Source organism: Rana temporaria, chromosome 7, assembly GCF_905171775.1.
Source record: "Rana temporaria chromosome 7, aRanTem1.1, whole genome shotgun sequence".
Lineage (NCBI taxonomy): Eukaryota > Metazoa > Chordata > Amphibia > Anura > Ranidae > Rana > Rana temporaria.
In genome coordinates this window covers 165,847,434-165,874,547 of record NC_053495.1, presented here as the reverse complement: position 1 = coordinate 165,874,547, position 27,114 = coordinate 165,847,434, and the positions used below count along the sequence as shown (strand labels likewise).

Sequence of the window (27,114 nt, the reverse complement as noted above, 5' to 3'; positions counted from 1 at the left end):
AGACTTGACTATGCCAATGCCCTCTATCTCGGACTCCCAAAGTATCAAATCGCCCGTCTGCAAGTCGTTCAAAATACGGCCGCCAGACTTGTGACTGGGAAAAAACCCTGGGAATCAATCTCACCTTTGCTGAGAACCCTTCATTGGTTGCCAGTAAAAGACAGAATTGTTTTTAAAGCACTCTGTCTGACGCATAGGTGCATCCATGGGAAGACCCCCCAATATCAATGCGAAAAAATAAAAGCTCACAACTCCAATCGCGTTCTGCGATCCACCAACCAAAATCTGCTCCAAATACCCAAAGCCAGATACAAGTCCAAAGGAGAAAGAAGATTTGCGATCCAAGGTCCCAGACTATGGAACGCTTTACCAACCAGCATTCGGTTGGAGGAAAACCACTTGGCCTTCAGAAGACAGATAAAAACTCATCTCTTTTTGATGTAAAAGGAGACAGGAACAACGAGCGCCCAGAGGCGATTTAGTTCGCATGTGCTGCGCTATATATGTTTTTCACTCACTCACTCACTCACTCACTCACTCACTAGCATGAGACAGGCATTATTTTTTAATTCCCGCAACCACTTCTTTTCTGAAGTCATGTGGTTACTTTTCTGGATTTTGACTGGATGTTAGTGATCATAGCAGAAGTCAGTGTAAGGGGAGTGTAGAGGAGGGCGGGGAGTCCACTGACATCACGACTCCACCCACTGAGCTCCAGACAATAGATCCACTCACAGAATCTGCAGTTTTTCAGTTCTTATAACAGACAGAGGGGAGACATTTGACAGGTGAGGATACATGCAGGAGGCATGTATATCCTCAGGCCCCGTACACACGACCGAGGAACTCGACGTGCCAAACACATCGAGTTCCTCGGCGAGTTCAGTGTGGAAGCCGCCGAGGAGCTCAGCGGGCCGACTTTCCTCATTGAACAACGAGGAAATAGAGAACATGTTCTCTTTTCGGCCCGACGAGTTCCTCGACGGGTTCCTCGCTGAAAAGTGTACACACGACCGAGTTTCTCGGCAGAATCCAGCTCTGACCGAGTTTCTGGCTGAATTCTGCCGAGAAACTCGGTCGTGTGTACGGGGCCTTATAGATATATAGATTATAGATCAGCACTATGGCAGTAGTTTAGAAAGGATGAGAGTGGGTTTACATCCACTCTAATATTACCACAAATAGATAGAATGTTGATTTTTTTATATATAATGACATTGATCTCATCCTAAGTATACCTAATATGGTCATTTATATACTTTTTATGATTTACAATAAAGGTTAAGTTTTAGTTAAGTGGCCTTTTGGTGCATAGGTAAGCACATCCTCTTTTAGTTCTAGTCTATTTTAAGTACCAGGAAGATACTGTCAGCTTTGGAGCACCGTTGGTCTACTTGGTGTATATCTTCGTTTGTGACCTTCTTTTATTACTCCATGGTCCAGTTCTGATACTCACATGCCCAATGTGGGTGCTTTTGGCTCTGGACACGGGTCAGTTTGATCACTGAACTGCAGCTTTGCAGCCCCATACACAACAAACTGCAATAACCAGGGCAGGACTTAGGGTGGTAGGGACCCCTGGACTTGAGTGTTGATTAAAGGGGCCCGCTGGAGCTGAGAAGCAGGTGGGATCGAAGTTGTTGTGCAGGGGGGGGGGGTACCGCTGACCAACAACCGATCATAGTTGTTGCACAGGGGGGTTCGATAGAAGTTGTTGAGCAGGGGGTGGTGGACGGACTTCTTACCTCTTCATCCACAACTGCATGGCTCTTCCTGCTTACTCCTCCAGTGCTGCATGGCTCTTCCTGCTTCCTTCTCCCGGGGCCACCTATTGGCTAGGGCCCATGCGCTTGAGCCAGTCAAGCCCAATGATAAGTCCGGCCCTGGCAATACAATAATGATCTTTTCTGCTTTCAGCATAATAACTGTAGGGCCAATATGTTTACTTGCTGCCTAATACAGTATATCTTACTGACTTTCAGATGCTATTGTAACGTTATAATCTGATTCATACACTTAAAGGAGAAGTGTGGGATATTAAAAAAACAAACATACATACCTATATGGCTTCAGCATCAGTTCAATGCTTCATCTGTCCCCGTTTGGCTCTAAGACCAAGAACTGATTGATCGCTGATTGCTCACTGAGGGCACTGTTAGTCATTGCTTTCTGCTGTGCCTCTCCAGTGCTCACTGGAGCTGCGGCTATGGAGGGGGTGGGAGTGACTGGCTGCTGGTCAGGCCTCTGGATATATCGACTCTGTGACATTGGCCGAAAGCAACCTTTGGCCCACTCTCGGCTAAATCTGGGTCACAAGAGTGTAGAAATAAGTGCACTATAATGTGACCTAGAAGAGAAGTTCAGCCAAAAAAGCATTGCCCATGTTTCTTTTTTAAGGTGTCAGTAGTCATAAGGTTATGACTGATCAGTGTATATGGGTTTCAATAGCATGTTTAACTGTTTGCCTTGAGGTCCGCTTTAAAAAAATCTACTGTACCTGCTAAAAATGATTTAAGGTGTTATGATGGGAGTTTTATATATGTATATGACAGCTAGATGCATAGTAGATGTTTGTTGCCTACTCGCTGGAAGTCTATACATCATGGATGCACTCAAAGATATAAGAACTTGCATGGTTTGAGCAGACAATAATTAAAATTCTGTACACTTTTTATGCCAATGGAACGGGAAAACAACTGCTTGTAAAATCCATATATTTTCTCATTTCACTGTAAGCCGACACATGTCCTATCTGACTTCTAGAGTGTATTTCTTTTTAATATTTTCGTGCTGGATTTATGTTTTGTTAATTCTGGCAAAATGAGATCACCACAAAGCCTTTGTTTTTCTCTGCTCTTGAAGCTGCTGAACACGAAAAAAATCCTCTGTGCTGACAAAGACGAGACTTTCTGGCAGTGGTACAGCTTTCAAAGTACGAAGCCATATGTCAGCTGAACTGACGGCTTTATAAGCACATGTTCTGGGATTTACTAAGTGTCAATGACTTCGGTGGCAATTTATTTCCAAATCAGGGTGTGATATCTCTCATTAGTGCCTGGTGAATCTGCTCCGCAGAGAGTGATTTACTTCTGCAAAAAGATCGAATGATCTTTGAGGAAGAAATTAAACACAGCCTTCTTTTTACCAGTGAAATCTCACAATATTTTAAAGGAATATAAATTCTGTTGAAATAGAGGCTATTACATGATATTTTTGGTATGGAGAATCATTTGATTTTGACTGGTGCGGTATATCACTTGCTTTATGTTTAATTTTTCGTGGAAATGTGAGACCCATTAAAATATTTTAAGTGGTAATTACAAAGCTTTATGTCTCGCTCATCTCCCCTTCAACTATGTTTGAAATGCCAGGCCATAATTGTGGTGGGCTTAGGGCATGCAGTGGGACTTGAGGTGCCAACACCTGTCCAGGACACATTATTATTTATGGGTTCTAAGGTAATATTTTAGAAACTGCTAAAAGCAGGCAGGTCACAAGGCGTCTTCCTGCAAACTGGGGATTACCCTTCTGTATTTAAACTGCCACAGCTAAATGCTAAAGCAACATATTAGCACTGTGGGTTAATACATTTCCCATTATCGGGTGTACCTTTTTGTGTTACCCTAAACCTAATGTATGTCATCTTAAATATCTTTGCTGTTATAATATTGAGGGTTCTATTTAAAAAGCAGTGGTATTGTCTTTCTGAGGCCATACTGCTGCTTTGAAAAAAAAGTCACATTTATTTATCACAATTCTTTGCTTTAATCCCCCTCCCGTCTCCAGTATATGGATACAAAATAGAAAATGGCTGCACACCAATGCCGGCCCAAAAAAAATGTATTCCATTAAGTGCAAAAAAAACTAATACCAGGACACATTCAAATGACTTGTTTCAGTTCACGCGTTTCGCGGGAAATGCATCAACTTACATCATTTGACTGTGTCCTGGTGTCAGTTTTTTTGCACTTTATGGAATAAAACTTTTTAGGACCACCCTTGGTGTGCAGCCATCTTCTATTTTGTATCCAGTCTACATGGAAGCGAGCCGGGGCTAGCACCCAGATTACTGAGTCCATTTGGACATTACCCTCACCTGGAGCAGCACATTTTCTTTTCCCCCAGTATATACTTACCGTTATTTAATTCTCCCTCCAAGCACCGGAAATCATAGCACTTCTGGGTATAAAGAATAAGGTGACTGTGAGCTATGGAACAATCAGCACTGATTGGTCCATAAGTCCATAGGGCCAGATTCACAGTAGAAATACGCCGGCGTATCTACTGATACTCCGGCGTATTTTCAAATTTGCCGTGTTGTATCTTTAGTTTGAATTCTCAAACCAAGATACGACGGCTTTAGGCTTCGATCCGACAGGCGTACGGCTTTGTACGCCTTCGGATCATAGGTGTAATACTTTGGTGCCCGCTGGGTGGAGTTTGCGTCGTTTTCCACGTCGGGTATGCTAATTAGCTGTTTACGGCGATCCACAAAGGTACGCGCGTTCGTCGCATTCTCTTATGTCGTCGCTAGTTGGCTTTTCCCGTTGGATAGTTACGGCTGCTATTTCATGGCTTATATTTAGACTGCCCATGTTAAAGTATGGCCGTCGTTCCCGCGTTTTATTTTTTTTGCGTAAGTCGTCCGGGAATAGGAATGGACGTAACGCACGTCGCCGTTCAAAAGATTACGTCGGTGCGACGTCATTTCACGCAAAGCACGGCGGGAAATTTCAAAACGGAGCATGCGCAGTACGTTCGGCACGGGAACGCACCTAATTTAAATGATACACGACCCATTTGAATTAGGCGGGCTTGCGCCGGACGCATTTACGCTACGCCGCCGCAAGTATATAGGCAAGTGCTTTGTAAATCAAGCACTTGCGCTTAAAACTTGCGGCGGTGTAACGTAAATGGGATACGTTAGACCGCCGCAAATGTACCTGAATCTGGCCCATAGTGTATGACTTCAGCAACTTAAAGTGCTTGTAAACCCTTACATAAACTCAATGAAGTGACTGGTCTCAAGTGAAATACAAATGCACACCACACTTTTCACATATTTATTTGTAAAGAAAATTGAAAACCATTTATCATTTTCCTTCCACTTCACAGTTATGTTCCCCTTTAAAATACATTTACGTTTTTGGTTGTAACATGACAAAATATGAACAACTTCAAGGGGTGTGAATACTTTTTCACGGCACTATAGGTATAACATTTTGACAAAATAAAGTTGGTATTGACATACAACACACCAAATAATTGTTGCCTAAAAATGTGCATTGAAATGTCTATGCCACACAGTGCTGGGACAAGGCTATTTGGTGCCCAGGGCGAAGATGGCAAACTGCACCCCCCCCCCCCCCCCCCCCCGTTTTTAAGAAAGAATCAACGTAGTTTCAGAACAAGAATATACTTAAAACAATACAAATTAAATTATCATCCCACACACAGTATTTTGCCCTTTACATGACCCCCCCCCCCCCACACACACAGTATTGCCCTTTTGCATATTCCCCACACAGAATTTCCATTTAGTGATGCCCGGCATAGGATAATGATACTCTTATGCCTGCTAACAACCCGCCCAGGGCTGTCTTTAATATTTTTTGTACCCTGGGCAACCATTTTCCTGGGGCCCCCATGCAATTTTGCTCTTCACCCCAACATCCCAAAAAATGTACACACAGGGCCTGATCCTCAAAAGGGATACGCCGGCGTATATACTGATACGCCGTCGTATTCCTGTTTCTATCTATGGAACTGATCCACAGAATCAGTTTCACATAGATACGGAGAAGATCCGACATGTGTAAGGGACTTACACTGTCGGATCTTAGGATGCAGTACCGCAGCCGCCGCTGGGGGCATTTCTCGTCAAAATGCCGCTTCGGGTATGCAAATTAGCACTTACGGTGATCCACGAAGCTTTTACGCTTCGTTTTTTCTCCGTAAGTATTAGTTTGCCGTCGCAATATTAGGGCTGCTTTTACAAGGCCTAAACTGTAGACCCTATCCCGCGTCGCTGTCTTTTTTTTTCTAATTTTTTTTTTTCCTGCCGCAACTCGTATTTTTTTTTTACGCCAGTCGCGATTCTCAAAATCCGGCGCAACGTAAAACCGTGCAAAGCACGTCGGGAAAATGACGTCGGGAGCATGCGCACTACGTCTGGCGCGGGAGCGGGCCTAATTTAAATGGGACTCGCCCCATTAAATTAGGAACGCCTTGCGCCGGCCGGTTTTAAGTTACACCGCAGAAAATTTCTAGGTAAGTGCTTTGTGGATCGGGCACTTAGGTAGAAATTTTCCGGTGGTGTAACTTAAATCTGAATATTTAAGTTACACCCGCTGGCTGTGGATCAGGCCCACACTGTGTAGCCCCCCTGTCCACCTCTGTACCCCCCGTCCACTGCCACCTCTGTATTCCCCCCTGTCCACATCCACCTCTGTACCCCATGTCCACGGCCACCTCTGTATTCCCCCCTGTCCACGTCCACCTCTGTACCCAATGTTCACCTCTCTATCCCCCTCTTGTCCACGACCACCTCTGTATTCCCCCCTGTCCACGTCTACCTCTGTACCCAATGTCCACCTCTGTATCCCCCTTCTGTCCACAGCCACCTCTGTACCCCATGTCCATGGCCACCTCTGTATCCCCCCTGTCCACAGCCACCTCTGTATACCCCCCCTTCCATAGCAACCTCTGTATACCCCCCCTTCCACAGCAACCTCTGTATACCCCTCCTCCATAGCAACCTCTGTATACCCCCCTTCCATAGCAACCTTTGTATACCCCCCCTTCCACAGCAACCTCTGTATACCCCTCCTCCATAGCATTCTCTGTATACCCCTCCTCCATAGAAACCTCTGTATACCCCCTCTTCCATAGCAACCTCTCTATACCCCCCCTTCCACAGCAACCTCTGTATACCCCTCCTCCATAGAAACCTCTGTATACCCCCCTTTCATAGCCACCTCTGTATACCCCCCCCTTCCACGGCAACCTCTGTATACCCCCCTTCCATAGACACCTCTGTATACCACCCTTCCATAGCAACCTCTGTATACCCCCCTTCCATAGCCACCTCTGTGTATCCCCCTTCCATAGCAACCTCTGTATACAGTACCCCTTCTCCATAGCAACCTCTGTATAACCCCCTTCCATAGCCACCTCTGTATCCAACCCCACCCCCCAATGTCCGTCCACAGCCACCATTGTAATCCTCCCTTTAAAGAGTTCTCACCTCTTTTCACAAATTCATCCCCCTCCTTCTCATAGTTCTTATCTTCACTGTGACACTGACTGCACCTTTCTGGAATGTGTGTGCTCACGAAAATAAATTTCCATTACAATCAATTAATGCTTTAACACTGGGGTGTTGCGCTGGTGGGGCAGTGAAAAAACTCCTGCAAGCAGCATCTTTGGAGCATGCTATAAAAAGCACCCTAAAAGCTCCCCTATACATTGAAATGAATGGGAAGCACCACAAAAGTGCCTGAAAAGCGCACGAAAAGCACTTCAAAAGTGCCTCAAAATGGTTCTTTTGAGTCACATGACCTTCAAAAAAAGCGCACCACTAAGGCCTCAAAAGTGCTTGAAAAGCACCTCAAATGCACCAAAAAGCGACCGGTGGGGCAGTTTTCAATGTGAACGTGGGCCCTAACCCTGTATAGTGAACCAAATTCAACCAAATTTAAGTCCATTACGAACGCTAGTTTTACCAGAACGAGCGCTCCCGTATCATAACTTGATTCTGAGCATGCGTGTTATTTTCATGTCGTTAAAGCCTACACAAGACTGTTTTTTACGAAATTAAAAACGACAACGTTAAAAACGGCACGAAAATTTAGAGCATGTTCTAAATTTTTAATGCCCATTTTTAGCGTCGCAAAAAATGCTCTGGAGCCCACACACACAATAGTTTTTAATGACATTAAAAAAAAAATCTAATTTTTCACATTGCAAAAAACGGTTGTGTGTACGCAACATAAGAGTTTAATCCTCTGCATCGTGTAAAAAGACTGTTTGGTCCTGTCTTCTCTGATCCTTGTCCTTTCCTTCTACTCTCCCCAATCCCTCCCCTGATAAAACAGCCTTTGGAGTCACTCTGCAAATGCTCAGTTTGGTGTGTATTACTAGAGAATTTGTATATTTTTTTCTTGGGAGGGTGCATGTGATCAGCAAAAGGCCAATCAGCACTGTTCAGACATAGGGTCAGGGGTCCTGTGGCCTTATAGGACAAACTTCTCCTACAAGCTTTAACCAGACACTGATAGAAGTCACAATGCTGCTATATACTGCTGATGAGAAAAGGTATTTACCAGATATAGTGAATGCAAGGTCCTGGGTTTAGTAACACTTTAAAATTATTTCCCCAATTCATCAGATTTGTAAAATCTCATGAACATATATTTGTGCACAAATGTGGCAAAGGGATCAAATTGCCACTGCTGTATATCTAAAGCTTTAAATAATATAGCAGTTAACTGTAGTAACATACCTGCATCTGCTGTTTACTATAGAAGGGATTATTTGGTAGAAAAATGTTGCCACATTCCTGTGTTACCTGTTTGGTGGGAGTTGCACTTTGACATCAGCAACTGAGGGTTGTAATTCCCCATTAATATGCTGGAACTTTTGATAAATATATCTTATTTGTAAAGCTGGTTATAACATTTAATTTTTTTTTGTGGAAACCGCTGTTGCTCTTGCTGGTACCATATTTTTTGCATCTGTAGCCTGAAGCAGAATCGTCTTGTTCTGATGCAGAAGATCTCCTGTGAGCTGCATACAAATGTGTCATAATAACTTCAGCTAATACATTCTGTTCAGACATCATTTGCTTGTTTACAATCTTTGATTTCTGAACAATTTCTGTGCATTGAAATGTTTTGCAGTACTGCACATTCACAGTACTGTGGTTGATATATTGGGACTGTTCAATAAATACATTATTTGAACATTTGGCTGTTTGCAAAACCAGGAACACTGAGGCCGCGTACACACGGTCGTTCCAAACAGATGAGAATGGTCTGACGGGCCGTTTCTATCGGTTCACCGCTGAATTGGCCTGATGGTCTGATGTGCGTACACTCCCCCCCCCCCCCCCAAAAAAAAATTACATGCCAAATGTGGCATGTAAGGGGGCAAGGAGTGGATTAAGCGGAAGTTCCATTTTTAGGTGGAACTCCGCTTTAAGATGCTTTTTGGCAAATATAAAGCTGGCCTTCACCCAACAAAACAATGTTTTTCACCTGGCCCCTCCCCCCACCCAGTTTACCCCTCTCTCTACCACTAGATATTAATTTTTTTTGGAAAGGGCTCTGAACTTTTCATGCAGCAGCACAGCACTTATTTCTTGCCTAGGCAGGAATGGTGTAGCGCCTCCTTCTGCCTCCTGGGATGTTCATGTCACAATTGAGTCCCAAGAGCCAGTCTTATGGATGGGGGCATGAACACTACAGAATTCTGTGGTTGCACAGAAGTGCTGCAGGTCTTTGCACCTGCTAGAGACCTGCAACGCATCTGCACACACACAGAGGTTTCTCAGAAATGCGCACAAATGCCACATGTATCAAGGTTTCAGATACCAGCGGTGTGTACGCATGTGTGAGAAACTCAGTGCATGCATAAATGTGATGGGTTCCCAAAGACTTGGCAGAGGCCTTCGATACGTCTGCACAGGCACGAGACATTCAAAGATGGCCGTGCGAGTGAGGAAGGGCGGGACGGAAATAACGAGGACTGAAGTTCAGTTTTAAGCATTTTTAAGCATTGGTCTATGAAAACATAAAGTGTAGCGCTAAATTACAAACAATTGATGAATATACTACATAAAAAGTATATATTATAAATCTGTGAGTACATATGGTAATTGAACGTGCAAACAGTCTCTATAGAAGCATTGGTCTATGGCCAACTTAAGTTTGATCTTTGGCAAACTTAGGACATGCAGCAGTGTATGCTGTTCAATGATGTTCTCATAATGGACGCATGAATAAAGAGTTTGGAGAGTTCACAAGATCTTTGAAGGCCCCTTGTTTATGTTGTAGGTCATGCTCTCTTTTACCTTCCTCTGCACTGTAGGTCACAGTTTTGCTGTGATCTTTGCAGGATGCCTGATCACGTGAGCCTAATGAAGAGGTTCTAGAGAGTTCCAAAACAATATAATTTAAAATGGGATCTCTTTGAAGGTTGAAGAAATTTTGAACTTTACGTTGTCCCATTTCAATGTGCTAACTGATCTCTCTTCATGTTTCTATTTGTGGCATCGTTATTGTTCTTTTCTTTATGATTTTTGTATATGATACAATTTAATAAAAATCTTATAATGAAAAAAAAAAAAAATAATAAATTTACGTTGTCCCACAACAATTTTATTTTTAAAAACCAGCAGCTACAAATACTGCAGCTGCTGACTTTTAATCACTTCAATACCGGGCATTTTCACCCCCTTCCTGCCCAGACCAATTTTTAGTTTTCAGCGCTGTCGCACTTTGAATGACAATTGCACGATCGTGCGACGTGGCTCCCAAACAAAATCTACGCCCTTTTTTTCCCCACAAATAGAGCTTTCTTTTGGTGGTATTTGATCACCTCTGCGGTTTTTATTTTTTGTGCTATAAACAAAAGAAGAGCGACAATTTTGGAAAAAAACACAATGGCCCAGATTCTCAAAGGAGTTACGACGTCGTATCTCCAGATACGCCGTCGTAACTCTGAGTGTGAGGCGTCGCATCTCCGCGCCTGATTCATAGAATCAGATACACCTCACAGTTTCCTAGATACGAGCGGCTTAAGTCTCTTACGCCGTCGTATCTTAGGGTGCATATTTATGCTGGGCGCTTCCGTATATTTCCGCATAGAATATGCAAATTAGCTAGATACACCGATTCACGAACGTACGTGCGCCCGGCGTATCAAGATACGTCGTTTACGTAAGGCGTCGGACCGGCGTAAAGTTACCCTTCACAAAGCAGGGGTAAGTCATGTTAGGTATGGATGTCGGAAACGTCCGAACAGCGTCGTAATTTACATTGTTTGCGTAAGTCGTCCGTGAATGGGGCTGGGCGTAGGTTACGTTCACGCCGCCTAAGCATTGAGCGGGCGTAATTTACTTTGAAAATTCGACGGGATACTGAGCATGCGTGCGCATGTGCCGTTCGTTCGGCCATGCATCTACATGGGGTCACGCTTAATTTAAATACATCACGCCCACGACCTGCCTACTTTTAAATACGGCGCTTACGCCGGTCCATTTACGCTACGCCGCTGTAACTTAGGACGCAAGTGCTTTGTGAATACTGCACTTGCCTCTCTAAGTTGCGGCGGCCCTACGTGAATCTGGGCCAATATCTTTTACTTTTTAAATTTAATAAATATCATATTTTTTTTTAAATAAAATATTTTTTTCCTCAGTTTAGACCGATACGCATTCTTCTACATATTTTTGGTAAAAAATCGCAATAACTGTATTTGATCGGTTTGTGCAAAAGTTCTAGCATCTACAAAATAGGGAATAGAATTATGGCATTTTTATTTATTTTTATTTTTTCACTAGTAATGGCGGCGATCTGCGATTTTTATTGTGACCGTGACATTGCGGCGGACATATCGGACACTTCTGTCACATTTTTGGGACTATTAATAATTATACAGCGATTAGTGCAATAAAATTTGAAAAAGAAGTGATTGATGTGTTTTCTATTAGATCCGGCACCTCATCCTTTTAGAATAACACAAGGTTGTGAAAAGGATAGGAGGATTATAATGGTGCCATTAAAAAATCACAACAGGTATTTAAAGACAATTTTTTTTTCAATATATACATTTATTAAAAACCTGGACAGTAAACTAGAAATTATACTGATTTAAAGTAATTGTATCATAAAATCCCGACATGTTTCGGCAAATCGTTGCCTTCTTCAGGGGTGTGAGGGTCAATCAGTAAATTTATTACAGTCTATTGAAAAAACATAATTAATTAATAAAGAAATATACATAAACGTTTCAAAACAAGGCTAAATCTGTCAAAAGGTATGCGGACAAAACGGATCCAAAGTGTGGGATAACCACACTTTTACTGTACTGCACTGATTACTGTGTAAATGTGACTGGCAGTGAAGGGGTTAACACTAGGGGCGAGGAAGGGGTTAATATGTTCCGTAAAGTGTGTTCTAACTGTAGGGGGAGGGGGACTCACAAGGGGAGGAGACCGATGTGTGTTCCTCTGTACTGGGAACACACAACGTCTCCTCACCGCTGACAGGACATGGATCTGTGTGTTTACACGCACAGGGCCAGATCCACAAAAACCTGGCGCAACTTAAAAAATCCCATTTAAGTTACACTGCCTTAAAATTTCTACCTAAGTGCCCGATCCACAAAGCACTTACGTAGAAATTTCAGGCTGTGTAACTTAAATCCGGCCGGTGCAAGGCGATCCTATTCAAATGGGGCGAGTCCCATTTAAATGAGGCGCGCTCCCGCTCCGGCCGTACTGCGCATGCGCGAAGTTACGTTACGCCGAGTTTTGTGAATCGCGCCGGCTTAAAAAAGTTGCGTCGGGAAAAAAAAAAAAAATTTGACAGCGTCGCTCGGCATGCATTCCTGAGGGAGAACTCCATGCCAATTTTCAAAGAAAAAACGGCATGGGTTCCCCCCCAGGAGCATACCAGGCCCTTAGGTCTGGTATGGGTTGTAAGGAGACCCCCCCTACGGCGAAAAATCGACGTAGGGGGTCCCCCTACAATCCATACCAGACCCGTATCCAAAGCACGCTACCCGGCCGGCCAGGAATGGGAGTGGGGACGAGCGAGCGCCCCCCCCTCCTGAGCCGTGCCAGGCCGCATGCCCTCAACATGGGGGGGTTGGGTGCTCTGGGGCAGGTGGGCGCACTGCGGGCCCCCCCACCCCAGAGCACCCTGTCCCCATGTTGATGAGGACAGGACCTCTTCCCGACAACCCTTGCCGTTGGTTGTCGGGGTCTGCAGGCGGGGGCTTATCGGAATCTGGGAGTCCCCTCAAATAAGGGGGCCCCCAGATACCGGCCCCCCAACCTAAGTGAATGGATATGGGGTACATCGTACCCCTACCCATTCACCTGGAGGCAAAAAGTTAAAGTTATTAAACACACAACACAAGGGTTTTTAAAATATTTTATTAGTCTGCTCCGGAGGCCCCCCCTGTCTTCTTTATTAGCTCTAATACCAGGGGGGGCTTCTTCTTCCACTCTCCGGGGGTCTTCTTCCACTCTCCGGGGGGGTTTCTTCTTCCGCTCTCCGGGGGGGGTCTTCTTCCGCTCTCCGGGGGTCTTCTTCTATCTCCGCCGCTCTCCGCTGTTGACTCGGCGAACCCCGGTTCTTCTGCAGCTGTCCGGTGCCTTCTCCTTCAGCGCTGGCTGCCTGCTATCTTCGTGTGTTAGCTCAATTACTAGCAGGCAGCCATCGCGGTCTTCTGTGACGTCACCTTCTTCTCTTCTGTTCTTCTCCCCTCTTCCGATGTTGACTCGTCGCCTCTTGTCACTGCAATGATGGAAGCGCGCCTTGCATCCCATTTATATAGGCATCACCGTCCCATCATGCTCCGGTAGGTACCCACGTGGTGGGTGCACGTGGGTAGGCACCCACCACGTGGGTACCTGCCGGAGCATGAAGATAGCACGAAGATAGCAGGCAGCCAGCGCTGAAGGAGAAGGCACCGGACAGCTGCAGAAGAACCGGGGTTCGCCGAGTCAACAGCGGAGAGCGGCGGAGATAGAAGAAGACCCCCGGAGAGCGGAAGAAGAAACCCCCCCGGAGAGTGGAAGAAGACCCCCGGAGAGTGGAAGAAGAAGCCCCCCCTGGTATTAGAGCTAATAAAGAAGACAGGGGGGCCTCCGGAGCAGACTAATAAAATATTTTAAAAACCCTTGTGTTGTGTGTTTAATAACTTTAACTTTTTGCCTCCAGGTGAATGGGTAGGGGTACGATGTACCCCATATCCATTCACTTAGGGTGGGGGGCCGGTATCTGGGGGCCCCCTTATTTGAGGGGACTCCCAGATTCCGATAAGCCCCCGCCCTCAGACCCCGACAACCAACGGCAAGGGTTGTCGGGAAGAGGTCCTGTCCTCATCAACATGGGGACAGGGTGCTCTGGGGTGGGGGGGCCCGCAGTGCGCCCCCCTGCCCCAGAGCACCCCACCCCCCCATGTTGAGGGCATGCGGCCTGGCACGGCTCAGGAGGGGGGGGGCACTCGCTTGTCCCCACTCCCATTCCTGGCCGGCCGGGTAGCGTGCTTTGGATACGGGTCTGGTATGGATTGTAGGGGCACCCCCTACGTCGATTTTTCGCCGTAGGGGGGTCTCCTTACAACCCATACCAGACCTAAGGGCCTGGTATGCTCCTGGGGGGGGAACCCATGCCGGTTTTGTTTTTACAAATTGCCGTGGAGTTCTCCCTCGGGAATGCATACCAAATGCCGTCGCTTGAATGGGCTTTTACATGGTGTTACTAGTTTACACTTTGTAACACCAGCCCTAGTTTTACACTTGCACTAAAACTTACGGCGAAAAAACGAAGCTGAAAAGCTTTGTGGATCGCCCTAAGTGCTAATTTGCATACTAGAAGCGGCATTTCGACTCGAAATGCCCCCAGCGGCGGATGCGGTACTGCATCCTAAGATTCGGCAGTGTAATTCAATTACACATGCCGGATCTTCTGCCTAACTTTGGAAAACTGCTTCTGTGGATCAGTTCCAAAGTTAGGACAAGGGATACGATGGAGTAACAGCAGTTACTCCGTCGTATCTCTTTTGTGGATCTGGCCCACAGATCCATGGTCCTGCTGTGATTGCAAGCAATCGTGGGTGCCCGGCGGACATCGCGGTCGCCCGCATGCGCACCACGGGGCCTGAGAAATGCGGCGGGGGTGCGGCTTCACTGCCCGATTTCCTACTGTAAATGCGCAAGTTCGTGCAGCGCATCCTCACTGGTCCCCACTGTCTCCTGGGACCAGTGGGGCAAATCCACAAAAAACCTGCCTAACTTAACTTTCAGCAGTTAAGTTACACTGGCGGAAAATTTCTACCTAAGTGCCTGATCCACAAAGCACTTACCTAGAAATTTTCGGCTGTGTAACTTAAGTGCCTCCGTCGCAAGGTGGTCTTCTCATCCAGGGGGCGATGACAATTTAAATGAGGCGCGCTCCCGTGCCGGACGTTCTGCGCATGCGTGTGACGTAATTTCTCCCGACGGGCATCGCACGCAATTACGTTACGTTGGGCTTTGTGTATTGCGACGGGACAATAAAGTTGCGTCGGGAAAAAAAAAAGTTACGCAGCGAAAACTAAAATTTGAAATTTAAAAAAAATAGCGGCGATCGAAAAAAAGGTATGTTTTTACAAGGTGTTACTAGTTTACACCGTGTAAAAGCATCCCTAATTTTACGCATGCAAAACGTAACTTACGCAGAAAACACAAAGCTAAAAAGCTTTGTGGATCTGCCTAAGTACTCATTTGCATACGCAAAGCGGCATTTCGACTCGAAATGCCCCCAGCGGCGGATGCGGTACTGCATCTTAAGATCTGACAGTGTAAGTGTCTTACAGATGTCAGATCTGCTGCCTATCTTTGGAAAAATCCTTTTGAGGATCAGATCCAAAGATAGGCACAGGGATATGCAGGCTGAACAGCAGTTCCGCCTGCGTATCTCCTTTGAGGATTTGGCCCAGTGTGTTTCCCAGAAGACAGTAGGGGGGAGTGACACAAAGGGGTGTGACTCCCGCGAGAGTCTATTCCCAGAGGTGGCTGCATATACCTTTATCACACAGGTATCTGCACCCCCTCCCTCCTGAAAGGAGGGGGGGGTTTGTTCTGAAAAATGGAGGTTCACTTTTTGTGTGGACCTATGCTTTAAGATCCAGCAATATAGTTAATCTATGCTTCTGTGTTACCAATTGTAGAACCCTACCTGTGAGGGTCAATTCCACGGAATAAATATGTTAATTTGGGCTTTTGCAGAATGCCTACTTGTAGAAAATAATGCATAAGTACTGTATTCCCTCCAGTGGTAGACAGTTTGACTGCACATTGATGACTGTGAACTAGATTTCTTTTGATGTCTTTTTTAACTTACATCTAATACATTTAGGGCATGGTTAACTTGAACACATTTTTCTTGAGAAAAAAAAAACAATCTTTGTATGCCTTCAAACTACACTGCTAATATAATTCTATTGATTGGAATATCTGCAACCACTTTCAAGATCTTGTTAGAGGTTTGCGAACTTTCTTCATCAAGGATCTTGACTCTTTAAATAAATTGCTCATTGAACACAAAGCAATGTAAATCTTTGTATGTATTGGCTTTTTTTTTGGCTATTATTGCTTGAATGCAAATCATATCGCATTCTAGGAGACATTTATTTGAAGAAGTTCCAAAGAGTTTTGAAAATATGTTCTTACACGTGGAACCAAGGAAACATGGCCCCCTCAATGCTACCAAATAAGGAGTAGGAGGAAGGCTTTGCAGTAGTTCTGTTGTCTCTGGTAACATCATAAGATGTAAGGTTATAGTGTAAAAGGTTTTGGACAAATATGGGAAATATTACCAAAGCAAAGGATACTACAGTGATACCTCGGTTCACGAACTTAATTCGTGAACTGACTCTGGTCACAAACCAAATTCGTCGCGAACCGAGGCACATTTTCCCAGAGGGTTCAATGTAAATCCGGTTAATCCGTGCTGACCTTTTTTTGGGGGTTTTTGAAGCACAAAAATATGAAACAAATTACAATACACATTAGTACATTATAGTAATGTATAAAGAGAGGACACTAACCTTGCTTGAGATGACTTCTGGCATGGAGGAAGGCAGGTGGGAGGCAGTTATTGTTTGGAGGGAGAGTCCCCCTCCATAAGGACATCAGGGGGATCTCCTTCAGGGGTTTCCTCTCTCCTTTGTCTCCTAGCTGCAGGCTCAGTTTTTCTGAAAAATCTGTCCAATGTCACTTTATCCACATTAGACCACATTATCATTCATGAGATTTAACACTCTGTTCACGACAGTTATGTTGGGGTGGTGCTTTTCAAAAAAAGCACTTTCTTCTTTCCACTATGCTTCTTGGGAGCCATATTGGATGTCCAGTGAACTGTACAATACAGCAAGGACAGTACTGTAGTACAGTACAGTATTGTATGTGCTAAAAAGCACACCAAAAATAAAAAAAACACTTAAAATGTTTGCAGAGTACTCACAGTACTTCTTTCTGTGTGTCTTCTTCTCTCCACGGTCTTCCTACAGGAAGTCACGACCATGTGACAGCCTGGAAATAGCATTAAAATGGCCGCGGCTCCTGTTCGTGAACTGAGGCGGAGTTCGTGAACCGGAGCATATTTTTATGAACTTTTCTGTTCGTGAACCGAGTTGTTCGTGAACAGAAGCGTTCGTGAACCGAGGTATCACTGTAGTTGTTATTTGCATTAAATAACTTGTTTTGTTGCATTCACAAACTATTCAATAAAAATTATACACTATCCAACGTATTAGAAGTTTGTCCCACTCCCAACCCATTGAGCTAAAATTAACCTACTTGCTTCAACTAACAGTTTTCTGTTTTGACAATCACTCAAATTTATAAAAGAGCTCCCAAGGGCAGATCAGCTTAAATTAGGTTTCTTAACAGAAGACCCTAATGTCCTCTGCCACCAGGGTTAGAAAGTTATGCCTACATTTTTTTAGCTATTAATATACTAGGTAATATATATTACTAAGTTACTATGCTGACTTTGCTTAATACTGTGTATTAACAGAAAACTTAAAAGCTGCCATTAAAAAAAGTATCAAAAATAATATTTCCTTAATAATAAATGTTTCACTTTCTTTCTGTATCTATTGTGAGGGAAGAAAAATTGTACAATATGGGAAAGAATAAGATGGGAAAGTAAATGGTAGGGTGATAAAAATGGGTAGAAAAGATGTACAGGAAAGAAAATGAGAGGGTAGAAGAAGAATGTGTAAAAATGCAAGAGAAATAAATAAAAAACCACGCTTAGTGTAATCAACTTTGTTGAGAAATAAATATAGTTAAAGTCAACAGCAGTACTCACAAAATTGTACACAGCAAGATAAAACATAATATAAGTCAGTGTTGCATTGTCAATCAATATACAATTGACTCTATTAGGTGGATTCAGAAAGATACGCCGGCCTAAGTCTGAATCTGCGCCGACGCAAATTTAAGCGTATTCTGGTAACCAGATACGCTTAAATTAGGCTAAGATACGAGCGGCGTAAGTGTCTTACACCGTCGTATCTTAAAGTGTAATTTTTAGGCTGACTGCTAGGTGGCGCTTCCATTGCGTTCGGCGTAGAATATGTAAATCACTAGATACGCCGATTCACGAACGTACGCCCGGCCGATGCAGTACAGATACACCATTTACGTAAGGCATTTTCAGACGTATAGTTATTCCATCAAATAGCTGGACTAGTAATGTTAAGTATGGCCGTCGTTCCCGTGTCGAAATTTGAAAATTTTACGTTGTTTGCGTAAGTCGTCCGTGAATAGGGCTGGACGTAATTTACGTCCACGTCAAAAGCAATACGTCCGTGCGGCGTACTTAGCCGCAATGCACACTGGGATATGTACACGGACGGCCGCCGTAATTTAGCAGGCAAGTACTTTGTGAATACAGTACTTGCCTTGCTAACTTACGGCGGCGTAGTGTAAATACGATACACTACGCCTTCTCAAAAAGTGCTAAATAGTATCAATATATGGCAAATGCCTAATATGGTTTATATATTCAGGTTCCATGATTATTTAAACCATATAGGCATTTGCCATATATTGATACTACTTTACACTTTTTGAGAAGGCACATAGAGTTAATTTTATATTGATTGACAGAGCAACACGTCCATATATTAAAACAAGAATGTGGTAGGAAAGATCATGATAGGATAGAAAACAGATGGCAAAAGAAAAAACGGGATGGTAAAGGTATTAATAGCGTGGAAAAGGGATGGGAAAAGATTTGACGGACCAAGGAAGAAATGGATATGGCGAATAAGAGATGGGAAAGGAAATAATAGGGTAGGAAAGGCAAGGCAGCAAAGGTTATATATTTGTATCTTTATATGGGGTGATAGCGACTAACACATATATTTTCTGTAAGGCACCGTCCCTTTCTAATTTTTTTTTATTTAAGTTTCACATATAAACATATAAACCAACAGCAATGGTGCAATTAATTTGAATAGGTAGATATTATCATAATCAGAGGCAAACAACATCACATGAGCTACCAGTAAACAGTGGCACAAACAGGAATGACCCTTCAAGTAAAGAAACTCATCCTGTGGTAGGGATAATCGATATCAGGGAAGAGAGTAGGGGGGGGGAGAGAAAAGGTTGGAAGGTAGGGGGCAAAAAAAGGGGGTGAGGGAGGGGGGGAGAATGTGGTCAGCAGAACAGTTAAAAGAGAGCCCCCAATGGTATACACAGAAATCCAAGCAGAGGCCTTGACTCTAATACAGAGTCAACTGTCTCTGCGTAACCCACGCTGCCCAAATATTATCAAACTTTTATGTCCCAGGTACATTAATTTATACAGTGGTAGGACCGTATTTACTAAAGTTTTCCATTGTTGTACCGCTGGGGGGTATGCCTTGTTCCATTGAAGGAGAATTGCCTTTCTAGCATAAAAAGCTGCATAAAATAGAAACAGTTTTTTGGCTTGGGAAGCTTCTAACGTACAATATCACATATACCAAGTAGTAAAGATAGTGGATCGCAGGGAAACCATAATTTACCAATCAAATTAATGTCATTAACCACTTCATTCCAAAAGTCCTGAAGCTGAGGGCACGACCAAACCACATGGGAAAAAAGTACCAGTGTCAGAATTACATTTGAGGCAAACCACCTTCCCAGTGGTGTAAATTCTTGCCAGAGGAATGAGGGAGTAGTAGGCCCGATGTAAAAACTTAAGCTGGGTAAATCTATCTTGTGAGGAGATCATGCACACAGTGGGCCATATTCTGAGTAAAGTTACGATGGAGTAACTCAGGATACTCCATCGTAACTCCCTTTTTTGACCCGTGTATCTATGCTCCTGATTCTCAGAATCAGTTTTGCATAGATACACTTAAGATCCGCCATCTGTAAGTCACTTACACTGGCGGATCTTAAATGCAATGACGCCGGCCGCCGCTAGATGGCATTTAAGTGAAGGAGTCATTTGCGTATGCAAATGATCCTTCTACGCCGATTCACGTACGAGTTCGCGTCGCGTAACCGTCGCTAACGTCGTTTGCGTAAGCCGAAACTTACCCCTGCTATATGAGGGGTAAGTTTCCGCAAGTCTCGCGTAGGCCATGTTACGGATGGCGTCGGGTCCCCGTCGTGTTTTTTCGTCGGATACGTCGTTTACGCAAGTCGTTCTTGAATACGACTTTACGTCAATGACGCACACGTCGGCGTCATTGACGTTTTCCGCCGAGAACTGGAGCATGCGCACTGGGCTTTTTGCAGCCCGGCGCATGCCCAGTTCTTTTGTATCGGGGGCGCGCTTCATTTGAATAGAAGCCGCCCCCTTGGAGATCCGCCAGGCTACGCCGGGACACTTACACTCCGCTGTCCCAACTTATGGAGCAAGTGGTTGGGGAATACAACACCTGCTCCAGTAAGTTGGGACAGCGGAGTGTAAGTGCCCTAAGCGAAGCTGGCGGAGATTTACTCAGAATATGGCCCAGTATGATTAAACTGTCTCTCATACATCCCAGTCAAGAGCTAAAAGTAATCAGCTTCATTACAAATTTAAAAAAAGAACTTTAAGAAGGATAGAAATGCCAACTTCCCATCAAGACATAACACATATATCATATATCATAACTTATGTAAAATCTCGGGGTAATTGCCAAAAATGCAGGTCAATTGACCTTAAATGGATGTCATGGAGCAATGCATTTCAACAAAGCTTGATCAGGACCCCATGACACGTGAGACAATAATTGTTCTGTAGTGGCGATCAGCCCAACCAAAATTTATAAGAAGACCATGTAGTGATCAAAGATAATGTGGGGTGATCAACAGCCATCTGATAGGTGAGACCGTTTCAATTCCTTGACAATTTGAAACACCAATTGTCAACCCCACAAACCCTTAGGCCCCGTACACACGTCCGAGAAACTCGACGGGCAAAACACATCGTTTTGCTCGTCGAGTTCCTTGTGAAGCCGCCGAGGATCTCGCCGAGCCAACTTTTCCCATTAACTAACGAGGAAATAGAGAACATGTTCTCTTTTTGGCCCGACGAGATCCTCGTCGGTTTCCTCGGCGAAAAGTGTACACACGACCAGTTTTCTCGGCAGAATACGTCTGCCATCGAGTTTCTGGCTGAATTCTGCCGAGAAACTCTGTCGTGTGTACGGGGCCTTAAAAAGATTAATCCAAAAGAGTCCTGCCGTCACCACTTACATTCCTCCAAAGTGCTTTGTGGGGCACTCCTCTAACCCCATCTTTTCTTAGATCTCTCTATGGTCCCATGACTGGGATATATGAGTTACAGTTCAATTATAATATATTAGGCAGGAAAGGTAATGATAGGGTCAAAATAAGGTTAGGCAGGAAGGGTAATGTTAGGGTGGAAAAGTTATGAAAAATGAAAGTGTGGACAGACAGAAAATGATAGGATGGAAAGTAGGATGGGAAAGAAGCCCGAGGGACCCATGCAAGGTGATATCCATCTTTAGTTTTCAGGAATTAGTTTATTTAACTTGTATTCACAATCATGCCATTAGCTCCTTCGTTTCACCATCTACTTTGGTTCTTTCTATTGTTTGCCACAAAATGTAGGCTGTATTCTATTCCATTCCTTTGATGGAAAGCGACACAGCGGACGCTACAGTTCTTGGTCTGCTAAAAGTGTTTCACATTTATCCACCTACACATTGGAAATGTATCTAACAGACAAAGCATTTCATCTCAGCAATTTTCTGCAAACCAGAAAAAAATATTGTTCTCTCTATACCCTCAGAGTCAAAGCTGTAAAGGTTATGTACGTTCTATTGATTTCCTCTGTGTATTGTGTTGACTGACTCTGTGTTCCTGTGTAGCCCTTTCAAGCAGATGACTGGTGTGACACAATTAATAACCGCGCGTATTGTCAGTATGACGGAGGAGACTGCTGTGCTTCTACCCTGTCCTCAAACAAGGTAAGGAAACAATTCAACCAGACAGATATATCTTTCCAAACAATGAGCTCTCTGTGCATGAACACCACTGCACACTTTCAAATTGCAATTTTATTGATGAAAAATTAATATCTTTTTTTTTCTCTCTCTATCGGCAATACAAGAAATTCCACTTGCTGTCTTGACATAGTAAGATAATCAGCCTGAAAAAGTGATATAGGTCGACATCAATATATTTTAAGTCTGCTCACCCAGGAAAAAACAAAAACAAAGTGAGCTAACTGACACTTTATTCTTACAGTGTAAGGTGGGGATGACTTTACACCATCAATTACAGATAACATTTAAACTCCAAGCAAAAAAAAATACCCTTTAAATCAGTTAAGCTTTATACAAAAAGCAAAAAGTTTCCTATACGTTTTGGATAGAGTGGGGTATGAATCAACACACAGTTTTTTTTTGCTATGTCCCTGGAGACACAGAAGGAATTATGAAGTTAGAGGAAATCCCTTCTAGAGAGTGGTCATTGGAAGACTGTCCTTCTATTCCTTTTACAGTGACACTGTAAAACCCCACAGGGAATGGGGACTTAACAAAAACACAGCTTTTCCAAAAATACCTACCTGTGTATGCTGTAAATGTGTATATTAAAGCTGAGTTCCAACCATATGTGGAACTTCCGATTTAAGTTCTCCACCCCGACTCCTGTTTATAAATTGAAACTTTTGGGGAGTGGGAAAGAGAAGTTACCCTGAATTTGACAGTTTCCAGCTCCCACTTCTGCTCCGGATGCCTTAGGTGATTGGAAGCGGAAGTTGTCCTTCCCCAAGTATTCTGGGACGCATAACAGGTCCTAGAAGACTTCGGGGCCAGTCAGAGACCGCAGCGCCACTTGCTCATGCGCAGTGGGCACCCAGCTGTGAAACCACAAGCTGTCAAAACCTGGTGCCCATAGTACAGATGCTGGCACCACCAAGGGAGGACACGGGGGAACACGGCTGCGGTGAGTACACCACTGGATCGTGGGACAGGTGAGTAGCTGTTTATTAAGTCAACAGCTACACTTGTTACACCAAACATTATCAGCAGAATATTGCACTTTGTAAAGAGGAATTTTGCATTTTATTTATTGCACTTGAAATTTCTTGCACCTTTTTTTACTAAACAGGAGTGCTGCTACCTCTTTGTGAAGTTTTTGTCTGTAGTATCAAAAGAGGGATACCAGTGTAGCAGCAGCTGATGAAGGTTTTTTTTTTGTTTTATCAGTTTTTATTCTCTTTTGTTTTATTTTGCTTTGTTGTTCGTCCAGTTAAGTTAAGTTTTCTGAGTGCAGATTGTTCTCTCATAGCTCTACAACTAATTTTGTGTGATCCTGTATGGGATGCTATGTGTATTTTGTAAGCTGTGCAAGAAATTAAATTTGTATAATGTACAATATGTCAGCTGCAATGTGGTTTTATGAGTTGTTATGTTTTTATGATGTAAGAAAAAAAACATGTTGGCAATTTTGAGTCTTATCACTCATAATTTAGCTACTGAGGACTTCAATTTGCATTTATTGCTTGCCTGTACAGTGGAACCTCGGATTACAAACATTATCCATTCCAGGAGGATGCTCGTAATCCAAAGTACTCGCATATCAAAACAAATTTCCTCATTGAAGTCAATGGAAATGAAAAAAATTTGTTCCACATTGACTTCAATGGCATGCAATACCGCATGCGGCCTGAGGTGGGGGGCGCCGTATAGCCTCAAAAACAGCCGGAAAGGCCTGGAGACAGCTCGGCTGACCTTGGCAAACCTTGGAAAGGCTCAGGAACGGAGTATTTCCGTGTCTTTCCGAGCATTTTCGAACAGCTCCGGCGCCCCCCCACCTACTGCACACCGCTTTGGCCTGAATCCTGCTCGTTTTGTGAGACAACACTTGCAAACCGAGTTAGGATTTTTTAAAATACAGTGCTCGTATTGCGAAATGCTTGTTAACTGCGTTACTCGCAATCCGAGGTTCCACTGTACTACCATATAATGCACAGAAAGATTATCAGGTAAATGACAAACAAATCTATACTCATTTTGCAGGGTCAGGTGGTTCCTTTTGGGGCAGAATGCGAAGAAGATGAATGTACCTGTCGTGACCCAAAGGCAGAAGAAAACAGATATCAAGGAATGGATTGGCCTGGACCTTCACCACTGGACCTTGGGGACCTACACAATCCACCAACTACTTGAGGAACTTCTGTAGGACATATCATGGTCAACAGTTGTGTCAGCATCATCATAATCATTTGGGACCAGTCGTGGCCTTTGGTTATAGAATATCTTAAACAGATATGTCAATATATAATATCAATGATCTGGATGAAAATTTGATGTGGAAGTATAGAACATTTGTACAAAATTACATCCACATCTAGGAATCGTATCATCCTGACCTCCCATTGATGTCTACCAAATTTGGACTGAAATTCCAGAGAGCCTCTGTTCACTGTATGACATTCCATGATCTGCCTATGTTATATAAACTAAAGCATAGTAATCAAAGGCAGATATCATTCTTTATGTCTCTGAGTGTTTGTCCCATCATTTGCATGACTACAGTATGTTGTGTATAATGGATTTATATATTGGATTAGCAACATGTCAGTATCTCTGCTGTCCAAGGTATTTTATAAGATTATAATATATGAATAAATATCAGGGTATCACTGTAATGTTTTAAAACATACATGGGTTCTTTTTTTATCATATCATCTTGGGGTTTGAACTTCAGTTCCTGACTTTTATTTAGATTTCCTACAAAATTTTATATTTCTGTCAGATTTGATATTGTAAACCAAGGCATTCAACACTGTAGATATTTACTTGGTTATGAGTTTAGGATGACAGGTTAAATCACTAAGAGGATACTTACACCCAAATTCCCAGCTCACGTGACTTAATCATGATTAAGTCACGTGTCTAGTGATGTAACGCGTGGGGGAAGAGCTACAAACGGGACGGATTGCACATCCGAATGAGGAGACACATCGTATGCTGAGCAGCCAAATGAGGATTGTTTGTTTGCTGATATTAATCGGTGGATTCGTGAGTGTGACCTATCTCAAGCTTGTCAAAATTGTTTCCATATGGTTGTGTGTTATCTGCACAATGAGGATTTCTCTTTTTGTCTCTCTGTTTTTCACATAAGCTGCACAACTGTGGAAGATCTGATACTCACATGTGAAGCAAATCAGCTTGGAGTCTGTAGAATTTGATCACCCCATACTTATCTTTCAAGCCAGTACACAGCACTTGCACTCAGGAGGTGTATTGTAGTTGCATGCTCAGTAGCATGCATTTGGACTAATTATTTTTATACACATGTACTGAATTTGAATCACCTATGGTTTGTGGTTCCGGTTCACATCACAGAAGTTAATACCAGTGACTTACACTGTCGGATCTTAGGCTGCAATTCTAGGCCGGCCGCTAGGTGGCGATTCCATTGTGGTCGGCGTAGAATATGCAAATGACTAGTTACGCCGATTCACGAACGTCCGCTTTGTCCGTCGCTCTAAATTTACGTTGTTTCCGTAGAGATACGTCGCGTAAAACTAAGCATACCCTCTAGGTGGTCTAACCAATGTTAAGTATGGCCGTCGTTCCCGCGTCAAATTTTTAAATTTCACGTCATTTGCGTAAGTCGTCCGTGAATGGCGCTGGACGCCATTTACGTTGACATCGAAACCAATGACGTCCTTGCACGCGCAGTACGTTCGGCGCGGGAACGCGCCTAATTTAAATGGTCCCCGCCCCATTTGAATTAGGTGGGCTTGCGCCGGGCGGATTTACGTTACACTGCCGCAAGTTTACAGGCAAGTGCTTTGTGAATCAAGCACTTACGCTGAAAACTTGCGGCGGTGTAACGTAAATGGGATACGTTACGCCGCCGCAGCGTAGCCCATTTCTACGTGAATCTGGCCCAAAATAAATAATATTGAGCTGTGTGAAGGCTCTAATAAAGTGCCAATAATTTATTAAACTCTTCTAAAGTGACGCATGCAAGCAAATCACATGGGAATGTTTCTCTTTTGGCTTGATTGTCCATTTAGTCATTTATTTGACATTGCAACAGGAGTGGTGAGATGACCTTCTGTGGCTTTGTAAAAGTGAAGTTTAGTCTAATGCCATGTACACATGACCGTCGTTTTTCTCAGCAGGAAAAAAAACATTTTTCCCGGCAGGATTCCTCTCAAGCCTGCCTTGCATACACACGTTCAGGCCAAATACCGCCCGTCCAAAGCGCGGTGATGTACACCACGTACGACGGGACTGTACAAGGGAAGTTCCATTCAAACGGCGCCACCCTTTGGGCTGCTTTTGCTGATCCTCGTGTCAGTAAAAGTTTGGTGAGAGACGATCCGTGCTTTTCAGTCTTTGTGCTTTTCAGTCTTTGACAAATGTGCTATCTCCATTCCGAACGTTTGTTTTACCAGAACAAGCGTTCCCGTCTCATACTTGATTCTGAACAAGCACGTTTTTTTCCCCCTCGGAAAAGCATACACATGACCTGTTTTCACGATGGGAAAAAAGAGAACATGTTCTTTCCTGTCACAAAAACTGTGATGGAGAATACACACGGCTGGTTTTCCTGGCCAAAAGCTGTCGTGGCAGTTTTCCCGACATGAGGCATAAGTTGGGCATGAAAGGAGATCCCAAAAAAAATGCAAGACAATGATTAAACCCACAATTATACAAGTCAAACTAAACTCAGAGTTCAATGGGTACTTCTTTAAAGACGACCAAAACTGAAAAAAAATAAAGATTTGCTATGTTATCAAAAAGCATTTAGAAATTGTTCCTAAGCTAAGCAATGTCCTGAAAAATGTACCTTTGTCTTGAATGCATCCTGCTAAATAGTAATGTACTTCCTGGTATGTGCGTGAGCCTAAA

General features: G+C 43.6%; 1 protein-coding gene across 2 annotated transcripts in view; it reads left to right on the top strand.

Annotated features, from left to right (window-relative positions):
• PAPPA2 (pappalysin 2) overlaps positions 1-24,893 on the top strand; it is a 364,705-nt gene extending 339,812 nt beyond the window's left edge. For both annotated transcript variants that reach the window (XM_040360367.1, XM_040360366.1), the window contains exons 22-23: positions 22,105-22,203; positions 24,262-24,893. In XM_040360367.1, the coding sequence (XP_040216301.1) occupies positions 22,105-22,203; positions 24,262-24,411 (249 nt within the window). In that variant the 3' untranslated portion in view covers positions 24,412-24,893. The remainder of the gene's footprint in view (positions 1-22,104; positions 22,204-24,261) is intronic.
• Positions 24,894-27,114: the final 2,221 nt, after the last annotated feature.